Source organism: Trachemys scripta, chromosome 6 (genome assembly GCF_013100865.1).
Source record: "Trachemys scripta elegans isolate TJP31775 chromosome 6, CAS_Tse_1.0, whole genome shotgun sequence".
NCBI lineage: Eukaryota > Metazoa > Chordata > Testudines > Emydidae > Trachemys > Trachemys scripta.
Genome location: NC_048303.1, coordinates 32,959,872 through 32,974,325, shown reverse-complemented (window position 1 = coordinate 32,974,325; position 14,454 = coordinate 32,959,872). Strand labels below are relative to the sequence as shown.

The window sequence follows — 14,454 nt, the reverse complement described above, 5'->3', positions numbered from 1 at the left end:
ACCTAAGCACTCCTTATAGCGAATGTTATAAATTGTATTTCCTGGAGCATCAGAGGGGTGAATCACCCCCAAAAAAGAATTATCACTAATCTAAAAACACTGAAACCAGATATCTTCCTACAGGACACGCACCCCAGTGACTTGGAGGCAGAGAAATTTAGGAGGGGGCAGATGGGGGAAGGGGTGTTTAATAATTTCTCCTCCACAGTAAAGGTGTAACACTATTGTTTCATAAAAGACTCGGCTCACAAATATTATATATAAATAAAGATGAGGAAGTTAGATTTTTGCTAGTGAAGGGCTAAGATTTCTGACTTTCTCCATACCTAATTAATATATAGAGACCCAATAAAGATGATCCAAGTTTTTTTAAACAAGTTTTTTTTTCCAAATTAATTCATATTCCACTAGAATCAACCATCATAGTAGGAGATTTTAATGAGACATTGGACCCTTTTTTAGGCAAATCAGGGCAACCCCAGCATACACGATCACATGCTAGATATATTATAAAAGATTATATAGAAGAATTGGAGCTAAAAGATGTATGGCATTTGAAGAACCCTACAATGAAGGATTTTATTTTTTTTCCTCCCTACATTCCACATATTCACAAATAAATTTCTTCCTGGTTTCTAATCTGATGGACTCAATGCTTAATAATGAAATCAAGACTATCGTGATCTCTGATCATGAGCCAGAGATACTATAATTTCCCCCTCCCAAAACAAATTGGACTTGTTAAAGATGGAGACTGTACTCTCTTTTGAAAGATAAAAATTTTCAGAATGTCACCGAAGAAATTTGTTTTTTCTTCAAAACAAATGACACACAAGAAATATCCCGATCCACCCTTTGGGATACCCTAAAAGCATTTATTATTAGGGGCAGGATCACTTCCTACTCAGCAGGTCAGAAGGCAGCTAGCCAGGCTTGGCTATGGAATTAACCAAACAACTTAAAGCTATTGATTCAGATTATGCAAGCTACCCTTCCCAAGAAAATCTTTAAAAAATTAATCAGTCTTCACTTGGAAGTAAATAGACGGCCTTCAGCACAAGCTGAATTTGCTCTTTTTATACTCAAAGATATTGAGAGTCAGGGGAGAGAGCAGGGAAACTTCTTGCATACAGACTAAAAGTGAGAGGTCAAAGGCCCCAAATGATACCATGCAAATCGGAAGGTGAGTAGGTTATTATTAACCAAAAAGAGCTCAATGATCAGTTTTTGAAATTCTCTTTACAATAATGATTCAGCACCTGACCCAAAAGAACTGAATAATTTTGTTAAAACTCTTATCCCACAAATCTCAGAAGAGCAGCAGACCAGGCTAGCCTCTCACTGGCAATCAGAGGAATTAATTAAGTCCAGGGAGAAGATGGGTCTGGGACACGGACGGATGGACACACACATACACAATTCTATTGGTAGGCCATCGTGTATGAAAAGTTCTGGCCTCCTCAGCTTTTATCCATTTACAAAGATGCCTTCAAGAAAGGTACCTTACATCCAAGTATGAGAGAAGACCTAATTACTGTGCTACTTGAATCAAAGGATGCACAAAAGTGTAACAGCTATAGATTCATCTCTAATAAATACTGATACAAAAATATTGGCTAAGAGGCTTGAAAAAGTTATGAATGATATGGTTCACCCCAGTCAGCTGGGATTTATTAAACAAAGGCATAGTTCAGATAACACACTTCAGCTGATTAATGTTATGGCGTTCCATCAACACTCTAGAAATTCCCATATGATCATTTTACTTGAGAAAGCCTTTGGCAGAGTGAACTGTCAGTATCTGTTTCTTACACTGGATGCATTTGGGCTGCAGAATTCCTTTATTTCATGGATAAAGCTGTTATGTTCCAATCCCAACTTGTGTCCTAACAAATAGCACAATATCCCCCACCTTTGTTCTGTTTTGGGGAACTAGAGAAGCATGCCCCTCTCCCCACTCCTGTTCAATCTAGCATTAGACCCACTTGCATTACTAATTAGAGAACATCTGAGTATTCAAGGGATCAAATCCGGGTCTCAGGAGACAAATCTTTATGCAGACAACATCCTCCTATTTATTAAAAATCCAGATCAAACATCCTACAACAATAGATAACTTTGGCAAATTCTCTGGCTACAGGATAAATTGGGATAAGGCAGAAGCAATGATGATCAAATTGGATTTAGTTGGAAATTGCTCCCCACAGGAACATTTAGATGGCAACAGACAAACCTCAGATATCACAGCATCCTGTTCCCTAAGGAAATTAAAAGCACAGTGTGATTAAGTGGGAATTTTTTAATAATATTTTTATGAAACCTATGTGTCCCTCCTTTTCCTGTACATGCTGCGTTGTTACCTAGTTAGGGGGACGGGGGACTGTTTGCTCTCAGAGCAGGCTAAGACATAGGTGTGAGTGAAATCTAGTTAAGTGCTAAGTTAACCCCTATGTTCTGGGAATGCTCCTATACCCATATGTTTTAAGAACTTAATTGCAGACTTAATTTTTCCCTATCAGATCAACTTGTGTTACAAGTTAAACATGTAATTTTCAACCTAATGAATGTTAATTGGAAGCTGAATAAATCTGAATAACTGTGGCACAGCAGAGCACTAAGAATTGCTAAAAGACTAGAACTACAAAAATGGAAATCTAAACATCAACCAACAATTGACGGCTAGAGCACAGACATTGTAAGCTTGGCCACCATGGACAGAATTGTATACCAGAATAGAAATACCCAAGACAAATTCTGGGGTATGGATGGTTTGCCTAGATTGAAGTAGCTGAATTGCCCTATTTAATGCTTGGGCCTCCTCACTTCCCCCTCCTCTCTACACACTTCCTTCCCTCCCCATTTATCCCCCTCCTCTGAATTTTGCTTCTATTCTTTGCCTTATTGTACTATTTTTAACTACACCTCTACCCCGATATAACACAACCCGATATAATGCAAATTCTGATATAATGCTGTAAAGCAGTGCTTGGGGGGGGGGAGAAGGGGTGTCTGCGCACTCAGGCGGATCAAAGCAAGTTCGATATATCGTGGTTTCACCTATAACGTGGTAAGATTTTTTGGCTCCCGCGGACAGCGTTATATCGAGGTAGAGGTGTAGTTGGATTTTCATAAACAAGTTTTGCTTATTTGTAAACTGTGTAACAAATTGATTTATATATTATATATTAAATGATTCAAATATAGTTAAGGTCAGGTAGCAAATGGTTAACATATTATGAGAAGTTTATGTATAGTTTGTTTTTACTATATTATATATATATATGTTAATTACAAAACTCTACCCTTACAGTTAAAGACTTTCCTCAGCTCTAATCTAAATCTGCACAGCTGCAAATTAAGCTCATTACTTCTTGTCCTTCCTTCAGTGAACATGGACAACAATGAATTACAGTACTTTTTTAAACAGCCCTTGACCTAGTGGAAGACCGTTATCAAGTCCCTCCCGGGTTATGTCTACACAGCATAGTCAAAGCACAACTCCCATTGACTTTCAATTGCAGTTGGAAGCACCCAGGTTTCTCACACTGAAGTGGCCACCTGTGAAAAGTTTGATTGCAGTGACTTGACTAGCATCATACGAACTCCGTGGAAAAGGCTGGGATGGAAACGGGTGCATGTGTTGAGGGACAGGGGAAACAGCATTCAATTGCCTTACCACAAAACCATTCTTTTTCTTCTTGCAGTCACCTGTCCCACTCCCTGCACACTTGTGACTCTGTGGGCGGGACTTCCTGCTACTACTAGAGGAGGAGAAGGCTGTTTGCTGAGGAGCTTTTGCTTTGCTGCTGGTGGTGAGGAGAAGCAAGGCATGGAGCCCTCTTCCTGCTGCCTCCACCCACTGCTTGACTACTGCTGCAGAGATGCTATCAAGAGCGCATATCAGGGCACCTGCACATACCCCCTCAGACTTTCCACCCATCTCCTCTCCTCAGTTTTCATTGGGCTGGTGGGCATCCCCACCTTCTCCCCATGCCTGCCCAGCAGCTCCCCCATCTCACGTGGTTCAATCCTCACAGTTTGCTGTTGCTCTTTTGTGTGGTCCCTCTGCAGTTGCTGCACCTTCTCCACCATGCATGGTTCCCCCCACCCCATTTCATATGGTGACTAGTTTGTTACTGGCTTCCCCCTTACTGGTTGTTACCTGCCTCACCCAGGCCTCAGAGCACACCTCCTCCACCTTTCTGTCAAGTCCCTGCAATCGGCATATAGGTGGAACTCACCTCAGTTACTGAGGAGGACTTCCTTGTGGCAGGCTTCCAGCCTATCTTCCAGGAGACTGAGACTCTAGGTCTGGCATCTGTGGCCCAGGGGGAGGACAACTCTTTGCCAGCCACCTCAGGCTGGACACTGAATCCATCTTTGGGCTGCCTCCACTCCCTCGCTCTCCCCCAGCTCCAACCCCTGTCCCCAGGCTGCAAACCAGAATGTTGCCCCTACCTATGCTTCTGGGGCACCCCCTGCCCTTTCCATGTGCCTGGTACCAGTGAGAAATGGTGGGTGCTGAGCAGCCAGGCGTAGAGATTTCCAGGGTACCCCTCCCGAGATGGAGCAGCTGTTTCTAGACCAACTCACACCCCAGCCCCATCCCACCACCTGAGCCCATGCCTGCTATCAGAGAGGGCCCCCCCTCCCCCTTACCTGTCTCACTATGGCTGGTGAGGTGATGATACACCCCAATCCCACTCCCAACTCTCCCCTCCCCTTCCACCTCCCATGCTCCTGTTGCCCCAGAAGTTGTTGCCTTGCCTTTCTGGGGGGTGGGGAGGAAAGAAGCATGGCCTACAAGATTGTAGCGAAAGCCATCTTGTGTTAGTCTGGTCATGGCGGATCACATCTACTATGACCAGACTATCTTCAACAACCTCTATCTGGGTCCAGGACCTAACTCCATCTGGTGTGTAGAGATGGTCTGGCACACACCTTTCTGTCCCTGGACCAGAAGGCATTTGACAGGATGGATTACAGGTATCACATGGTCACTCTGCTTCAGACCCTACTGACTGCCAACGTAGAGTGTCTGGTCAAGCTCAACTGGGCCTTGACTAAACCCATTACCTTTGGCTGAGGGTACAACAGGGCTGTCTGCTCTCTGGCCAGCTCAATACCATCAGAGCCCTTCTTCCATCTTCTCCTCTACAAGAGGATAACAAGATTGGTGCTGAAAGCACCAGACTTGCAGGTGGTCCTGTAGATATATGCCAACAATGTGCTTTGTGGCCCAGGACAACGGAGAGCTGGTGCAGTGTCTTGCCAAGCCATCTGTTTGTTGGCATCCTCCAGCTGGTTCAAGAGCTCTGGCCTGATGTTCGGGGTACCATCCTCTGGGCATTTACCTTTCTACCACTGATCCCTCCCTGCTGGAGAATGGAGTGATCAAGAGGCAAGGTGACTGACCAGTTACAGAGATGGAAGGGGCTGCTCTAGTGCCTCTCTCTTTAGAGGAAGGTGCTGGTATTCAACCAACTGGCACCAGTTCAACATACTGAACCTGCTCCCAGGAACCTTGACCAGCCTCCATCTTTTCCTGGAGGTTTTTCAGGCTGGGGCTGTACTGGGTCTCTCTCACAGACTGAGGCAGCAGAATAGGGAAAGCTGGGATAGGCAGAGTGGATTGTCTACTCTGCATCTGGTCCAGCTGCTGCCCTTTCTGCCTCTTGACAGACACACTAAGGACTGATTTAACTATCAGTTTAGAAATTGATAAATTACTGCCATCCCCTAATATGGATGCAGTTATGGTATACAGGTACTTATATTGGCCAGCCAGTGTCTGTGTCAAAGCTATACACATAAGTAACTGTTAAGGCCCATCATTTTCAGTTTTTACCAAAAATATTCTCAGGTTTTACACATGCTATTATTCAGTTTTTATGCATTTTCACCTGAATTTTGAATCAAATCCAATTCACTTGGTAGATGTGTTTATAGGAATAATAAATTAATTTAAGTATATACGTGATGCTGCCAAAGTAAGGCAATGTAGTGGAAGATATATTCATGTACATAGTGTTAATGGTCTTGAAATAATCCACAGCATTACACTTACTTTCCATACTTATTTTTCTCTATTTGTTGCTTTTGTTCTGTCCTCCCATTGCCCAGTATTAACCCTGATATTTTCCCAGAAAACTGGAGAGGTCTTTTGCACCAACTTTCACCCATTTTTAAATGTTTGTAATTAACATCTATAAATTCCCAGGAAATTTTAAAACAAAATAAAAACCNTAAATGTTTGTAATTAACATCTATAAATTCCCAGGAAATTTTAAAACAAAATAAAAACCTGAAACAAAGGGCATTGGCAACTTTATACTAGTATAATTGCAATCAAACTAAACACTTGCACCTAATTAATTATACCAGTTTCTGAACAGATAGGTCAGTTTGTACAAAACCATATTTAGAAAAATCCTAAACTGTAGAGAGCCAACAAGGGTAGTCGAGCCAAGAGAAGGATAATGCAGTTTCAGCTGTGCACAGCAGGGAAGCTTGTTGGCCTGGTTCTCCCTTCCCCATCAAAATCTTGCCACGGGTTCAGTGTAAAGGCTAGGACTGCCCCCTTCACTCAGTTAATATATATTCATATATCTATTCACCTGTCAAAAATCAAGTGTGATTAATTTACAACAGTATAATTTAGAATGATGAAATCCCCATTCTGATAATGCCATTTCCCCCAGACTGGGTACATAACAATGGCTCTATACCACTTACAGCAATAGCTTTCTAAAGGGATACTTATAGAGGGGAGAGCAGGTTAGCTTTTGGAGTACACACCAGAAACAAGGACAGCTGGTTCTATACTGAAGTCGGCCACCAATTCCAATGTGTAACTTTGGGCAAGTTACTTAACCTTTCTTTGCCTCAGCTCATCCAAGACAAGTAGGAAAAACCTCAACACTGATGGAAAAACAATTATAATTTATCCTCATTAGGTGATTACCAACTTGCCTGCATCTTTACTCAATTTTAAAAGATACCTACAATTATTTAGTCCCATCATGCTTGGAAGACTATAGTAACAAAGCCCTACATTTTTGGTTGATTATTTTATTTAAGATGCTCAAGCTAATTAAAGAAATTCCAGGAGGCTTCTGCTTTCTATTACCCAGGGACAAGTCCCAAAGTGCTAAAGGCGATAACAACCTTGACCATAAATCACTTAAGAGTGTTTACACAAACTCAAAAAGGCAGCTTCCATAATTTTTTTTCTATCTTGTTTTATCTTTCCATATTAATTTCCTTTCCACTATGTACTGAAAACCTACGTATGCATTGGTTACTGAAATTTGTGCTTTGAATAAAATATTCAATATTAGTTTTTAGTTGCAGTTGTAATCTACTGCAAATGATACATCCAAGGACCATTTTGGTAAAAAGGCATCAAGGAATTTTATCAAAAAAGATACTAGTCTGGTATGAAATCTCATTTGATAGACTGATTTGTTTTAGAAAGAGTCCCAATTTTAAAAAGACGGAAAGGATGTCATTCTTTTAGAAGCAAAAAAGTAATGCATAAGAAATGTTACCAAAAGCCATAAAACTAAAATGTTTAAAAAAAAGGGGGACGGGGTCAGGCAGTCCTTTACCTATTCCCTTTCCTCTTTGCAGGAAAAAAACCTCAGTTAACCCCTTCAAAATTATTAGGAGTAATTTCTTCAATAAACACTCAAAATCTTTATTTTTGAAACCAAGAAAAACCATTGGTTTGAAAATACCTTACAGAATACGTTGTTACCTCTAACTCAGATTTCTTCTCAATGGTGCAAAGTTTATTCCTTAGATGCCTGGAAATGACAAGCTTCTTTTGAGATGCGTTTTTGCAAATGTTACCTAAATGCAAAGCTAACAAAATGTAATAGCTCCCTAATATCTTTGCTACATAAATGGCAAGATGTTTTATGTACCAATATGGCGTTCAATAACCTTGCTGTAACTGCTCACTATAAAAGCAAGAAGCCATTTGAGTATAGAATATTTATATTAACTGGGAATTAATTTATCTGGAAAAGCTTAAGCAATGTCCATACCAACTCAGAACAAAAAAAAAAATCACCGCTTCCAAGATTAATGAGAGGACAACTACTTCAAACCAAAAAGCTTTAAGAGTATGGAATTATTTGAAACAGAATTTCAACTCCTATTATATCCTTTAGCTTCATTAGGGTATAATCTCAGAAAAATATAGACTAAAACAAAGATGTTCTGATAATTTCCTGCCACAAAGACAAAGGAAGGATAACAATCAAGTTGAGGAAAAATTACACCCCCTACTGCTTATACATTATTCACGAGCTGAAAAGGTTACTAAGGCCAACCCAGGAAGGCATTGAACCAGTGAATGGATGACAACAACTAATTTGAACTTAATCAAGCCTGACAGGTTTGTTTTCCTCCTTGCATAAACTTAGAGGAGAGCAGTACAAAATTCTGAATTGAGCAAGCAGTTCACTCTGTGCTCCCCTCCTCGACTTTACAGCACTCCGCACAAATCATCCTGTTCATCTCTGCCAGGTAGCTGTAACAGACTGCAAAAAAGAAAAATCAGAGCAGCATCAAAAAGAAAACCTACTAGTTCAAATGACACCTTCAGGACTTCCGCTAACTTCCATTTTACTGATCTATGCTGAAGCGCTGCCAGAGAATTAGTTTTAATACGATATTGAAATGCTATTGTAATTTAAGATACTAATAGATTCCCATGAAACACCACACTGTTCAGAACATGTATTCCTTGAGAGGAAACTTAAGCCTAATATTGATAAACAGAGGCAAATAGTGGGATTTAATTGGCATTTAAAATTCTTGTTTTTCATTAATTTCCCTGTCTTAAGGCAACTCCTTGAATGGCTACTATTAAGTGATTTGAATACTTGCCATAGTTTCATAGGACTTAATTAAAATTACTCACCTTTGCCCATTTATAAACTGTTCAGGTTACCGATGACATACCAAAACAGGACTCACCTACCCTTAATAAAAATTTTTTGTCCATCTATAAACTGTTTTAGTTGTTCTCTATGACACGATTCATTGCTACTTCTGGGGAATAGCATACTCTCCCTCTTAGCTTCCCAAGAGACCCGTGCCCCCACCAGAGGTAGGACCACTCTCCAAGGGTGTAATCTCTGTTAAAAGTTCTCCACAGAAAAGACACAGAAAATATCGTAACTGAAGTAACCATTGTTTACCATTTTTGTTCTGTTTTGTGTTTAATATTCTCTTTTCCTTTAAGTTAATCATTGTGCTTATTCTGCTTGCTTTTAATCACGATGTACCTTAAGGCAAGACCAAGCCCCTCATGCACCTAAAATAGTCAAAATGATGACGTTGAAGTGGCATTGAGAGAGAATTGTTAAAATTTGTCCTATCGTTTCTTATTTCCCTAAACTATATTTTTTAGTAGCTTTTGGGATAAAGTTACTTGGCATGCAACAAAACTTAACACACCTCTCATCTCCTGGTAAAATGGGTATACTTTCCCATAGGTGCAGAGTTTCTAATCTGCCAGGGGGTTACCCCCCCCAGGCTCCGCCCCCATTCCACCCCTTCCCCAAGGCCCCACTCCTGCACTGCTTTTTCCCCACCCAGTTCCACTCCCCCGCCCCCAAGCACGCTGTGCCCTCACTCTTCTCCCCTTTCCCCCCCCAAGCACCTCCTGACGTCGTGGAACAGCTGATCTGCGGCAGACACTGGGAGGGAGGGGGAGGCACTGATCTGCAGGCCCGCCAGCAGGTAGGAGATGCTGTGGGGAGGAGGCAGCGGCTCTGGTAGGGGGGCTGCCAGTGAGTGCTCAGCACCCACCATTTTTTTCCCCCGTTGGTGCCTATGTACTTCCCTACATCTGTTAAGATGGGTGACTTGTGATATCTAGACAATTTTGATGATAGCATTGTAGGCCTGGGACTTAACTTACTTCCATACTAAACTAGCTTGACTAGCCTTTGGTGAAATTTACAATTTTACCACTAAAATTGAGAAAAATGCTCTGCTGCTAATAAGGCACCCCCACCTCAGGAATGCCCCTAACAATAGTTACAACACCAAGGGCTGTAAAATAGAAACACCCAGGCACTGGAAAGCTTAAACAAATACAAAAAAACAAACAAGTGGTAAAATAAATAAAATAAGCTCTGACCAGCGAATTTATGCAGACCATTTGCACAAACTAAAAAAGGAGTCATAAATAAGTTACAATTTAAGCATAAAAATAAAATTTAAAAAATGTAAGCAAAAAGGTGGAAACATAGGTGCCAGTGCATGATTGGGTAAATTTTGTTACCTAGGGGTCAGAAATAAAATAGGTTTAATAATTATTTTTTTAATTAATTTTATCTATATAATATAAACAAAGCTCTTTAAAAACCCTCTCTGAACTGCAGTTCAACATCAAGATGCTAAAACTCTAACCCCTCTGCACAACAATAACGTGCAAAGCCATCATCAAAAAAACCCAAACAAGTAAATCCTGACTGGCCATCGGGAAAAGTTTATCTATATATTAAAAATGGTAAGCATAAAAAATTTGCTTGGCATATATATTCTACATATATTGCTAATAAATAAATGTTTAAAGCACAGCTGTGTAAAAAATATCCTGCAAACCCATAAAGTAAACCCTAAGCAAAATAAGCTGTCATGGGATAAGAGGGAAGGTTCCCTCATGGATTGGTAACTGGTTAAAAAGACAGGAAACAAAGGGTAGGAATAAATGGTCAGAATGGAGACACAAATAGTGGGGTCCCCCAGGGGTCTGTTCTGGGACCAGTCCTATTCAACATATTCATAAATGATCTGGGGAAAAGGGTTAACAGTGAGGTGGCAAAATTTGCAGATGGTACAAAACTACTCAAGATAGTTAAGTCCCAGGCAGACTGCGAAGAGCTACAAAAGGCTCTCTCAAAACTGGGTGACTGGGCAAGAAAATGGCAGATGAAATTCAATGTTGATAAATGCAAAGTAATGCATATTGGAAAACAATCCCAACTATACCTATAAAATGATGCGTCTAAATTAGCTGTTACAACTCAAGAAAGATCTTGGGAGTCATTGGGGATAGCTCTCTGAAAACAGCCACTGAATGTGCAGCAGCAGTCAAACAAGCAAACAGAATGTTCGGAATCATTAAACAATGTATAATAAGACAGAATATATCATATTGCCTCTTTATAAATCCATGGTACGCCCACATCTTGAATACTGTGTGCAGATGTGGTCACCCCCATCTCAAAAACGGTATTTTGGAATTGGAAAAGGTTCAGAAAAAGGCAACAAATGATTAGGGGTATGGAATGGCTGCCATATGAGGAGAGATTAATAAGACTGGGACTTTTCAGCTTGGAAAAGAGACTGCTATGGGGAGATATGATAGAGGTCTATAAAATCATGACTGGTGTGGAGAAAATAAATAAAGTGTTGTTTACTCCTTCTCATAACACAAGAACTAGGGGCCACCAAATGAAATTAATAGGCAGCAGGTTTAAAACAAACAAAAGGAAGTATTTTTTCACACCACGCAGTCAACCTGTGGAACTCCTTGCCAGAGGATGTTGTGAAGGCCAAGACTATAACAGGGTTCAAAAAAGAACTAGATAAATTCATGGAGGATAGGTCCATCAATGGCTATTAGCCAGGATGGGCAGGGATGGTGTCCTCAGTCTGTGTTTGCCAGAAGCTGGGAATGGGCGACAGGACATGGATCACTTGATGATTACCTGTTCTGTTCATTCATACACCCCGAGTCCTAGGTAAAAAAAGGATGGGGGTACCTAAATTAACCAGGTCACACCTTAAGCCCTTGGTAGGGTACAGGGGAATTGCCCTAAATTTTTGCAGGTAACAGCATAAAAAAAGGTGCTATGAAGTGAAAAATCAATACAAACCAGATTAAGCTATCAAAAGTGAGTGATGGGGGGGTGCATTTCGTAACTATTGCAAATTCTGGTATTAACATGGCAGTTCTCTTTAGAAAGTAAACATATTTCTATTCTTATCAGCATCTTGGACAAAACCAGGCAATTAAAGAAAACAACATCCTTTCAGATATTCTTTGCCCAAATGAACACACGCTTAAATTTGTTCAATTTGCAGTAGAAACCTGCCTTTATGCATGGACTGAAAGTGTATTTGTTTAAACTCCTCTTTTACTCTTTGCCAAAATGAGTCTATGTTCACTTGTAGAAAGTTTTCCCAACCCTAAAAACTAAAATATGAAAAAAATCTGCCCTTTAGGAAGATAATTTTCACTGTGAAAGTCAATCCTGGATAAAACATAACACTATGCAAGATCTAGTACAATAGGAAATATTTTAAGGGGAAGTCTACATATATCTATATAGATCTACATTATAGAAGTATGAAATCATATCACAATGCATTTATGCTTATGAATTACACTGTTGGAACCTCAGAAGGAAAAATATAAAGAGCTAAAAAGGAAAAATGAACAAAATAAACCTGTACAAATAATTTAAGAATTGGCACTGCCAAATTATCTCCAGTAACAAATAAACCATATAACAAGACCACAGTGGTTTAAGAATTAGTGAGACTATAAAAAAAGATTTTAAAACTAGGCCACTGAAATAAACTGCATATTGTACAAATGAAACTGACATAGCAGTAAACGCAAAGACTGGTGATCAAATTTTGTTTTTCTTTCTCAAAGCTTGAAAGTCAACCATGGCTGTCACAGTATACTTGCAACCTAATAAAGATCAAACTAATTGGGTTTTATAAACAATACTTGTGATGCTATGCACTGAGACAATAGTCTGTAAATCCAGTTTATTTTCCATGTAGATCCAGTCAGTATAATCCATTTTTCTGCATGTGAATAATTTATCAAAATGTTTATTTTCCCACAAAAATCTTTGTTAACATCCACTCTGAGAATCCTGAACCTTGCAGCACCCAAATAAAGCTCTTGATTTTAAGTCAGTTCTATAAATCTGGAACTGTAGCAATAGCCTTTTGCTGTAACAATAATTGAACTATTAATGGCTAAAGAGCAACTATGTTTGGAAAAAGTGGAACAGTACAACAGCTCAATTCAGGAAAACAAAGTTTTAGTGCACTTTGCTCGTTTTAGCCAACATGCTACATTGCCCTTTTTTTTTGCGTACAAAGTAGACTTGAGGGTTTCCATTGTAAGAAAGAAATGACTCAGCAAGCAAAACACTGTCAAGTTGCCCCTTTTTGTTAAAGATCTGGACATTTTAAGACAGAAGCTTTGCAAAACATTATACAATTTTTGTTTTTATTATTAAATGAGAAAATCTCATTTGTTACATTGTCACATTGCTAGTCAGAGAAATGCTGCAGTGATGAAGAAAGTCGACGCTGGATCAACCAAAGTCCTCATTCTACAACATTGATTTACAAAGTAATTATAGTAATGTTCACAGCCCAACACAACATTCCTTGTTTTCTTCATAGAGAAGTCCCAAAATTCTTCCTCTAATGGGGTATTTTTCTACATAAATTATAGTTTGGGGGTGGGGGGCTTGAACAATTCACCCCCAAACCTGCATGAGATCACACAAGCTTCTAAAGCTGTTAGAGAATTCTTCACACATCATCATCATCTGATGTGTCACTGCTGCTGGTCTCTGTATCCTCATTCTCAATTGTGGGTTTGAAAGTGCTGTTTTTCCAGGGGCTAAATTTAAAGTCACAGATGAGGCCATTTTTTAGAATGCCATTTTTTCGAAGGCCATTTTTTCGTAACTGAAATGTAAAAACAAACATTTAGTGGGCTGAAAATTGACAGCAGTAATGACTTGCACTAAAACAATATTGCTTTTTTGTACATCAACAACTATGCCACTCATAGGACAGTTCATATGTATAATGTGGTAAGACTCCACAAAGAAATAGATTTTTTTCCACGTTAATTAGGATCGTATACTAAAAATGAGAAAAAAAACTGTCACAACATCAGAACAGTTTCTTCACCCCTCTTCCTTGGAAATCACTGAACAGAGGTTTCCAGAAGCCAAAGAAAACACAGATTTTAGAAAATTATGCAACTGCAAAAAAGCATGCAGGTAAGAACACTCCCCCCAGTCAGATTGAGATGAAGGAATTGGAGAGTCTATGGACTTAGTGCAGCTCCATCACTGAAAGGAAATTAAACAGTTCTACTGCAAGTCCTGGATGTAAGCTTATCTTTTATAAACAGACCTTTGATGCAGCATGAATTTTCAAGGCTCACTCCCTAGCCTTTTGATTTTTAGAGTCCTGCAAATCTGCAGATATCTGCTGATCATTTTTGGGGGATTAGATGCGGATACAAATTTTGTAATCTAAGGATTTAAAATAAACTATCAGATTCAGGGGCGGGGAGGGGAGGAGGGGGAAGAAAAGAAAGGGGGATGTTAAGTGCCAAAACCCTCTAAGAGATACAAGGTGGGTGAGATAATATCTTTTATT

At 39.7% G+C, this 14,454-nt stretch overlaps 1 protein-coding gene across 3 annotated transcripts in view; it reads right to left on the bottom strand.

The window, feature by feature from the left end:
• Positions 1 to 13,265: 13,265 nt before the first annotated feature.
• GPBP1 (GC-rich promoter binding protein 1) overlaps positions 13,266 to 14,454 on the bottom strand; it is a 65,936-nt gene continuing 64,747 nt past the window's right edge. For all 3 annotated transcript variants that reach the window (XM_034773977.1, XM_034773978.1, XM_034773979.1), the window contains one exon: positions 13,266 to 13,749. In XM_034773977.1, the coding sequence (XP_034629868.1) occupies positions 13,591 to 13,749 (159 nt within the window). In that variant the 3' untranslated portion in view covers positions 13,266 to 13,590. The remainder of the gene's footprint in view (positions 13,750 to 14,454) is intronic.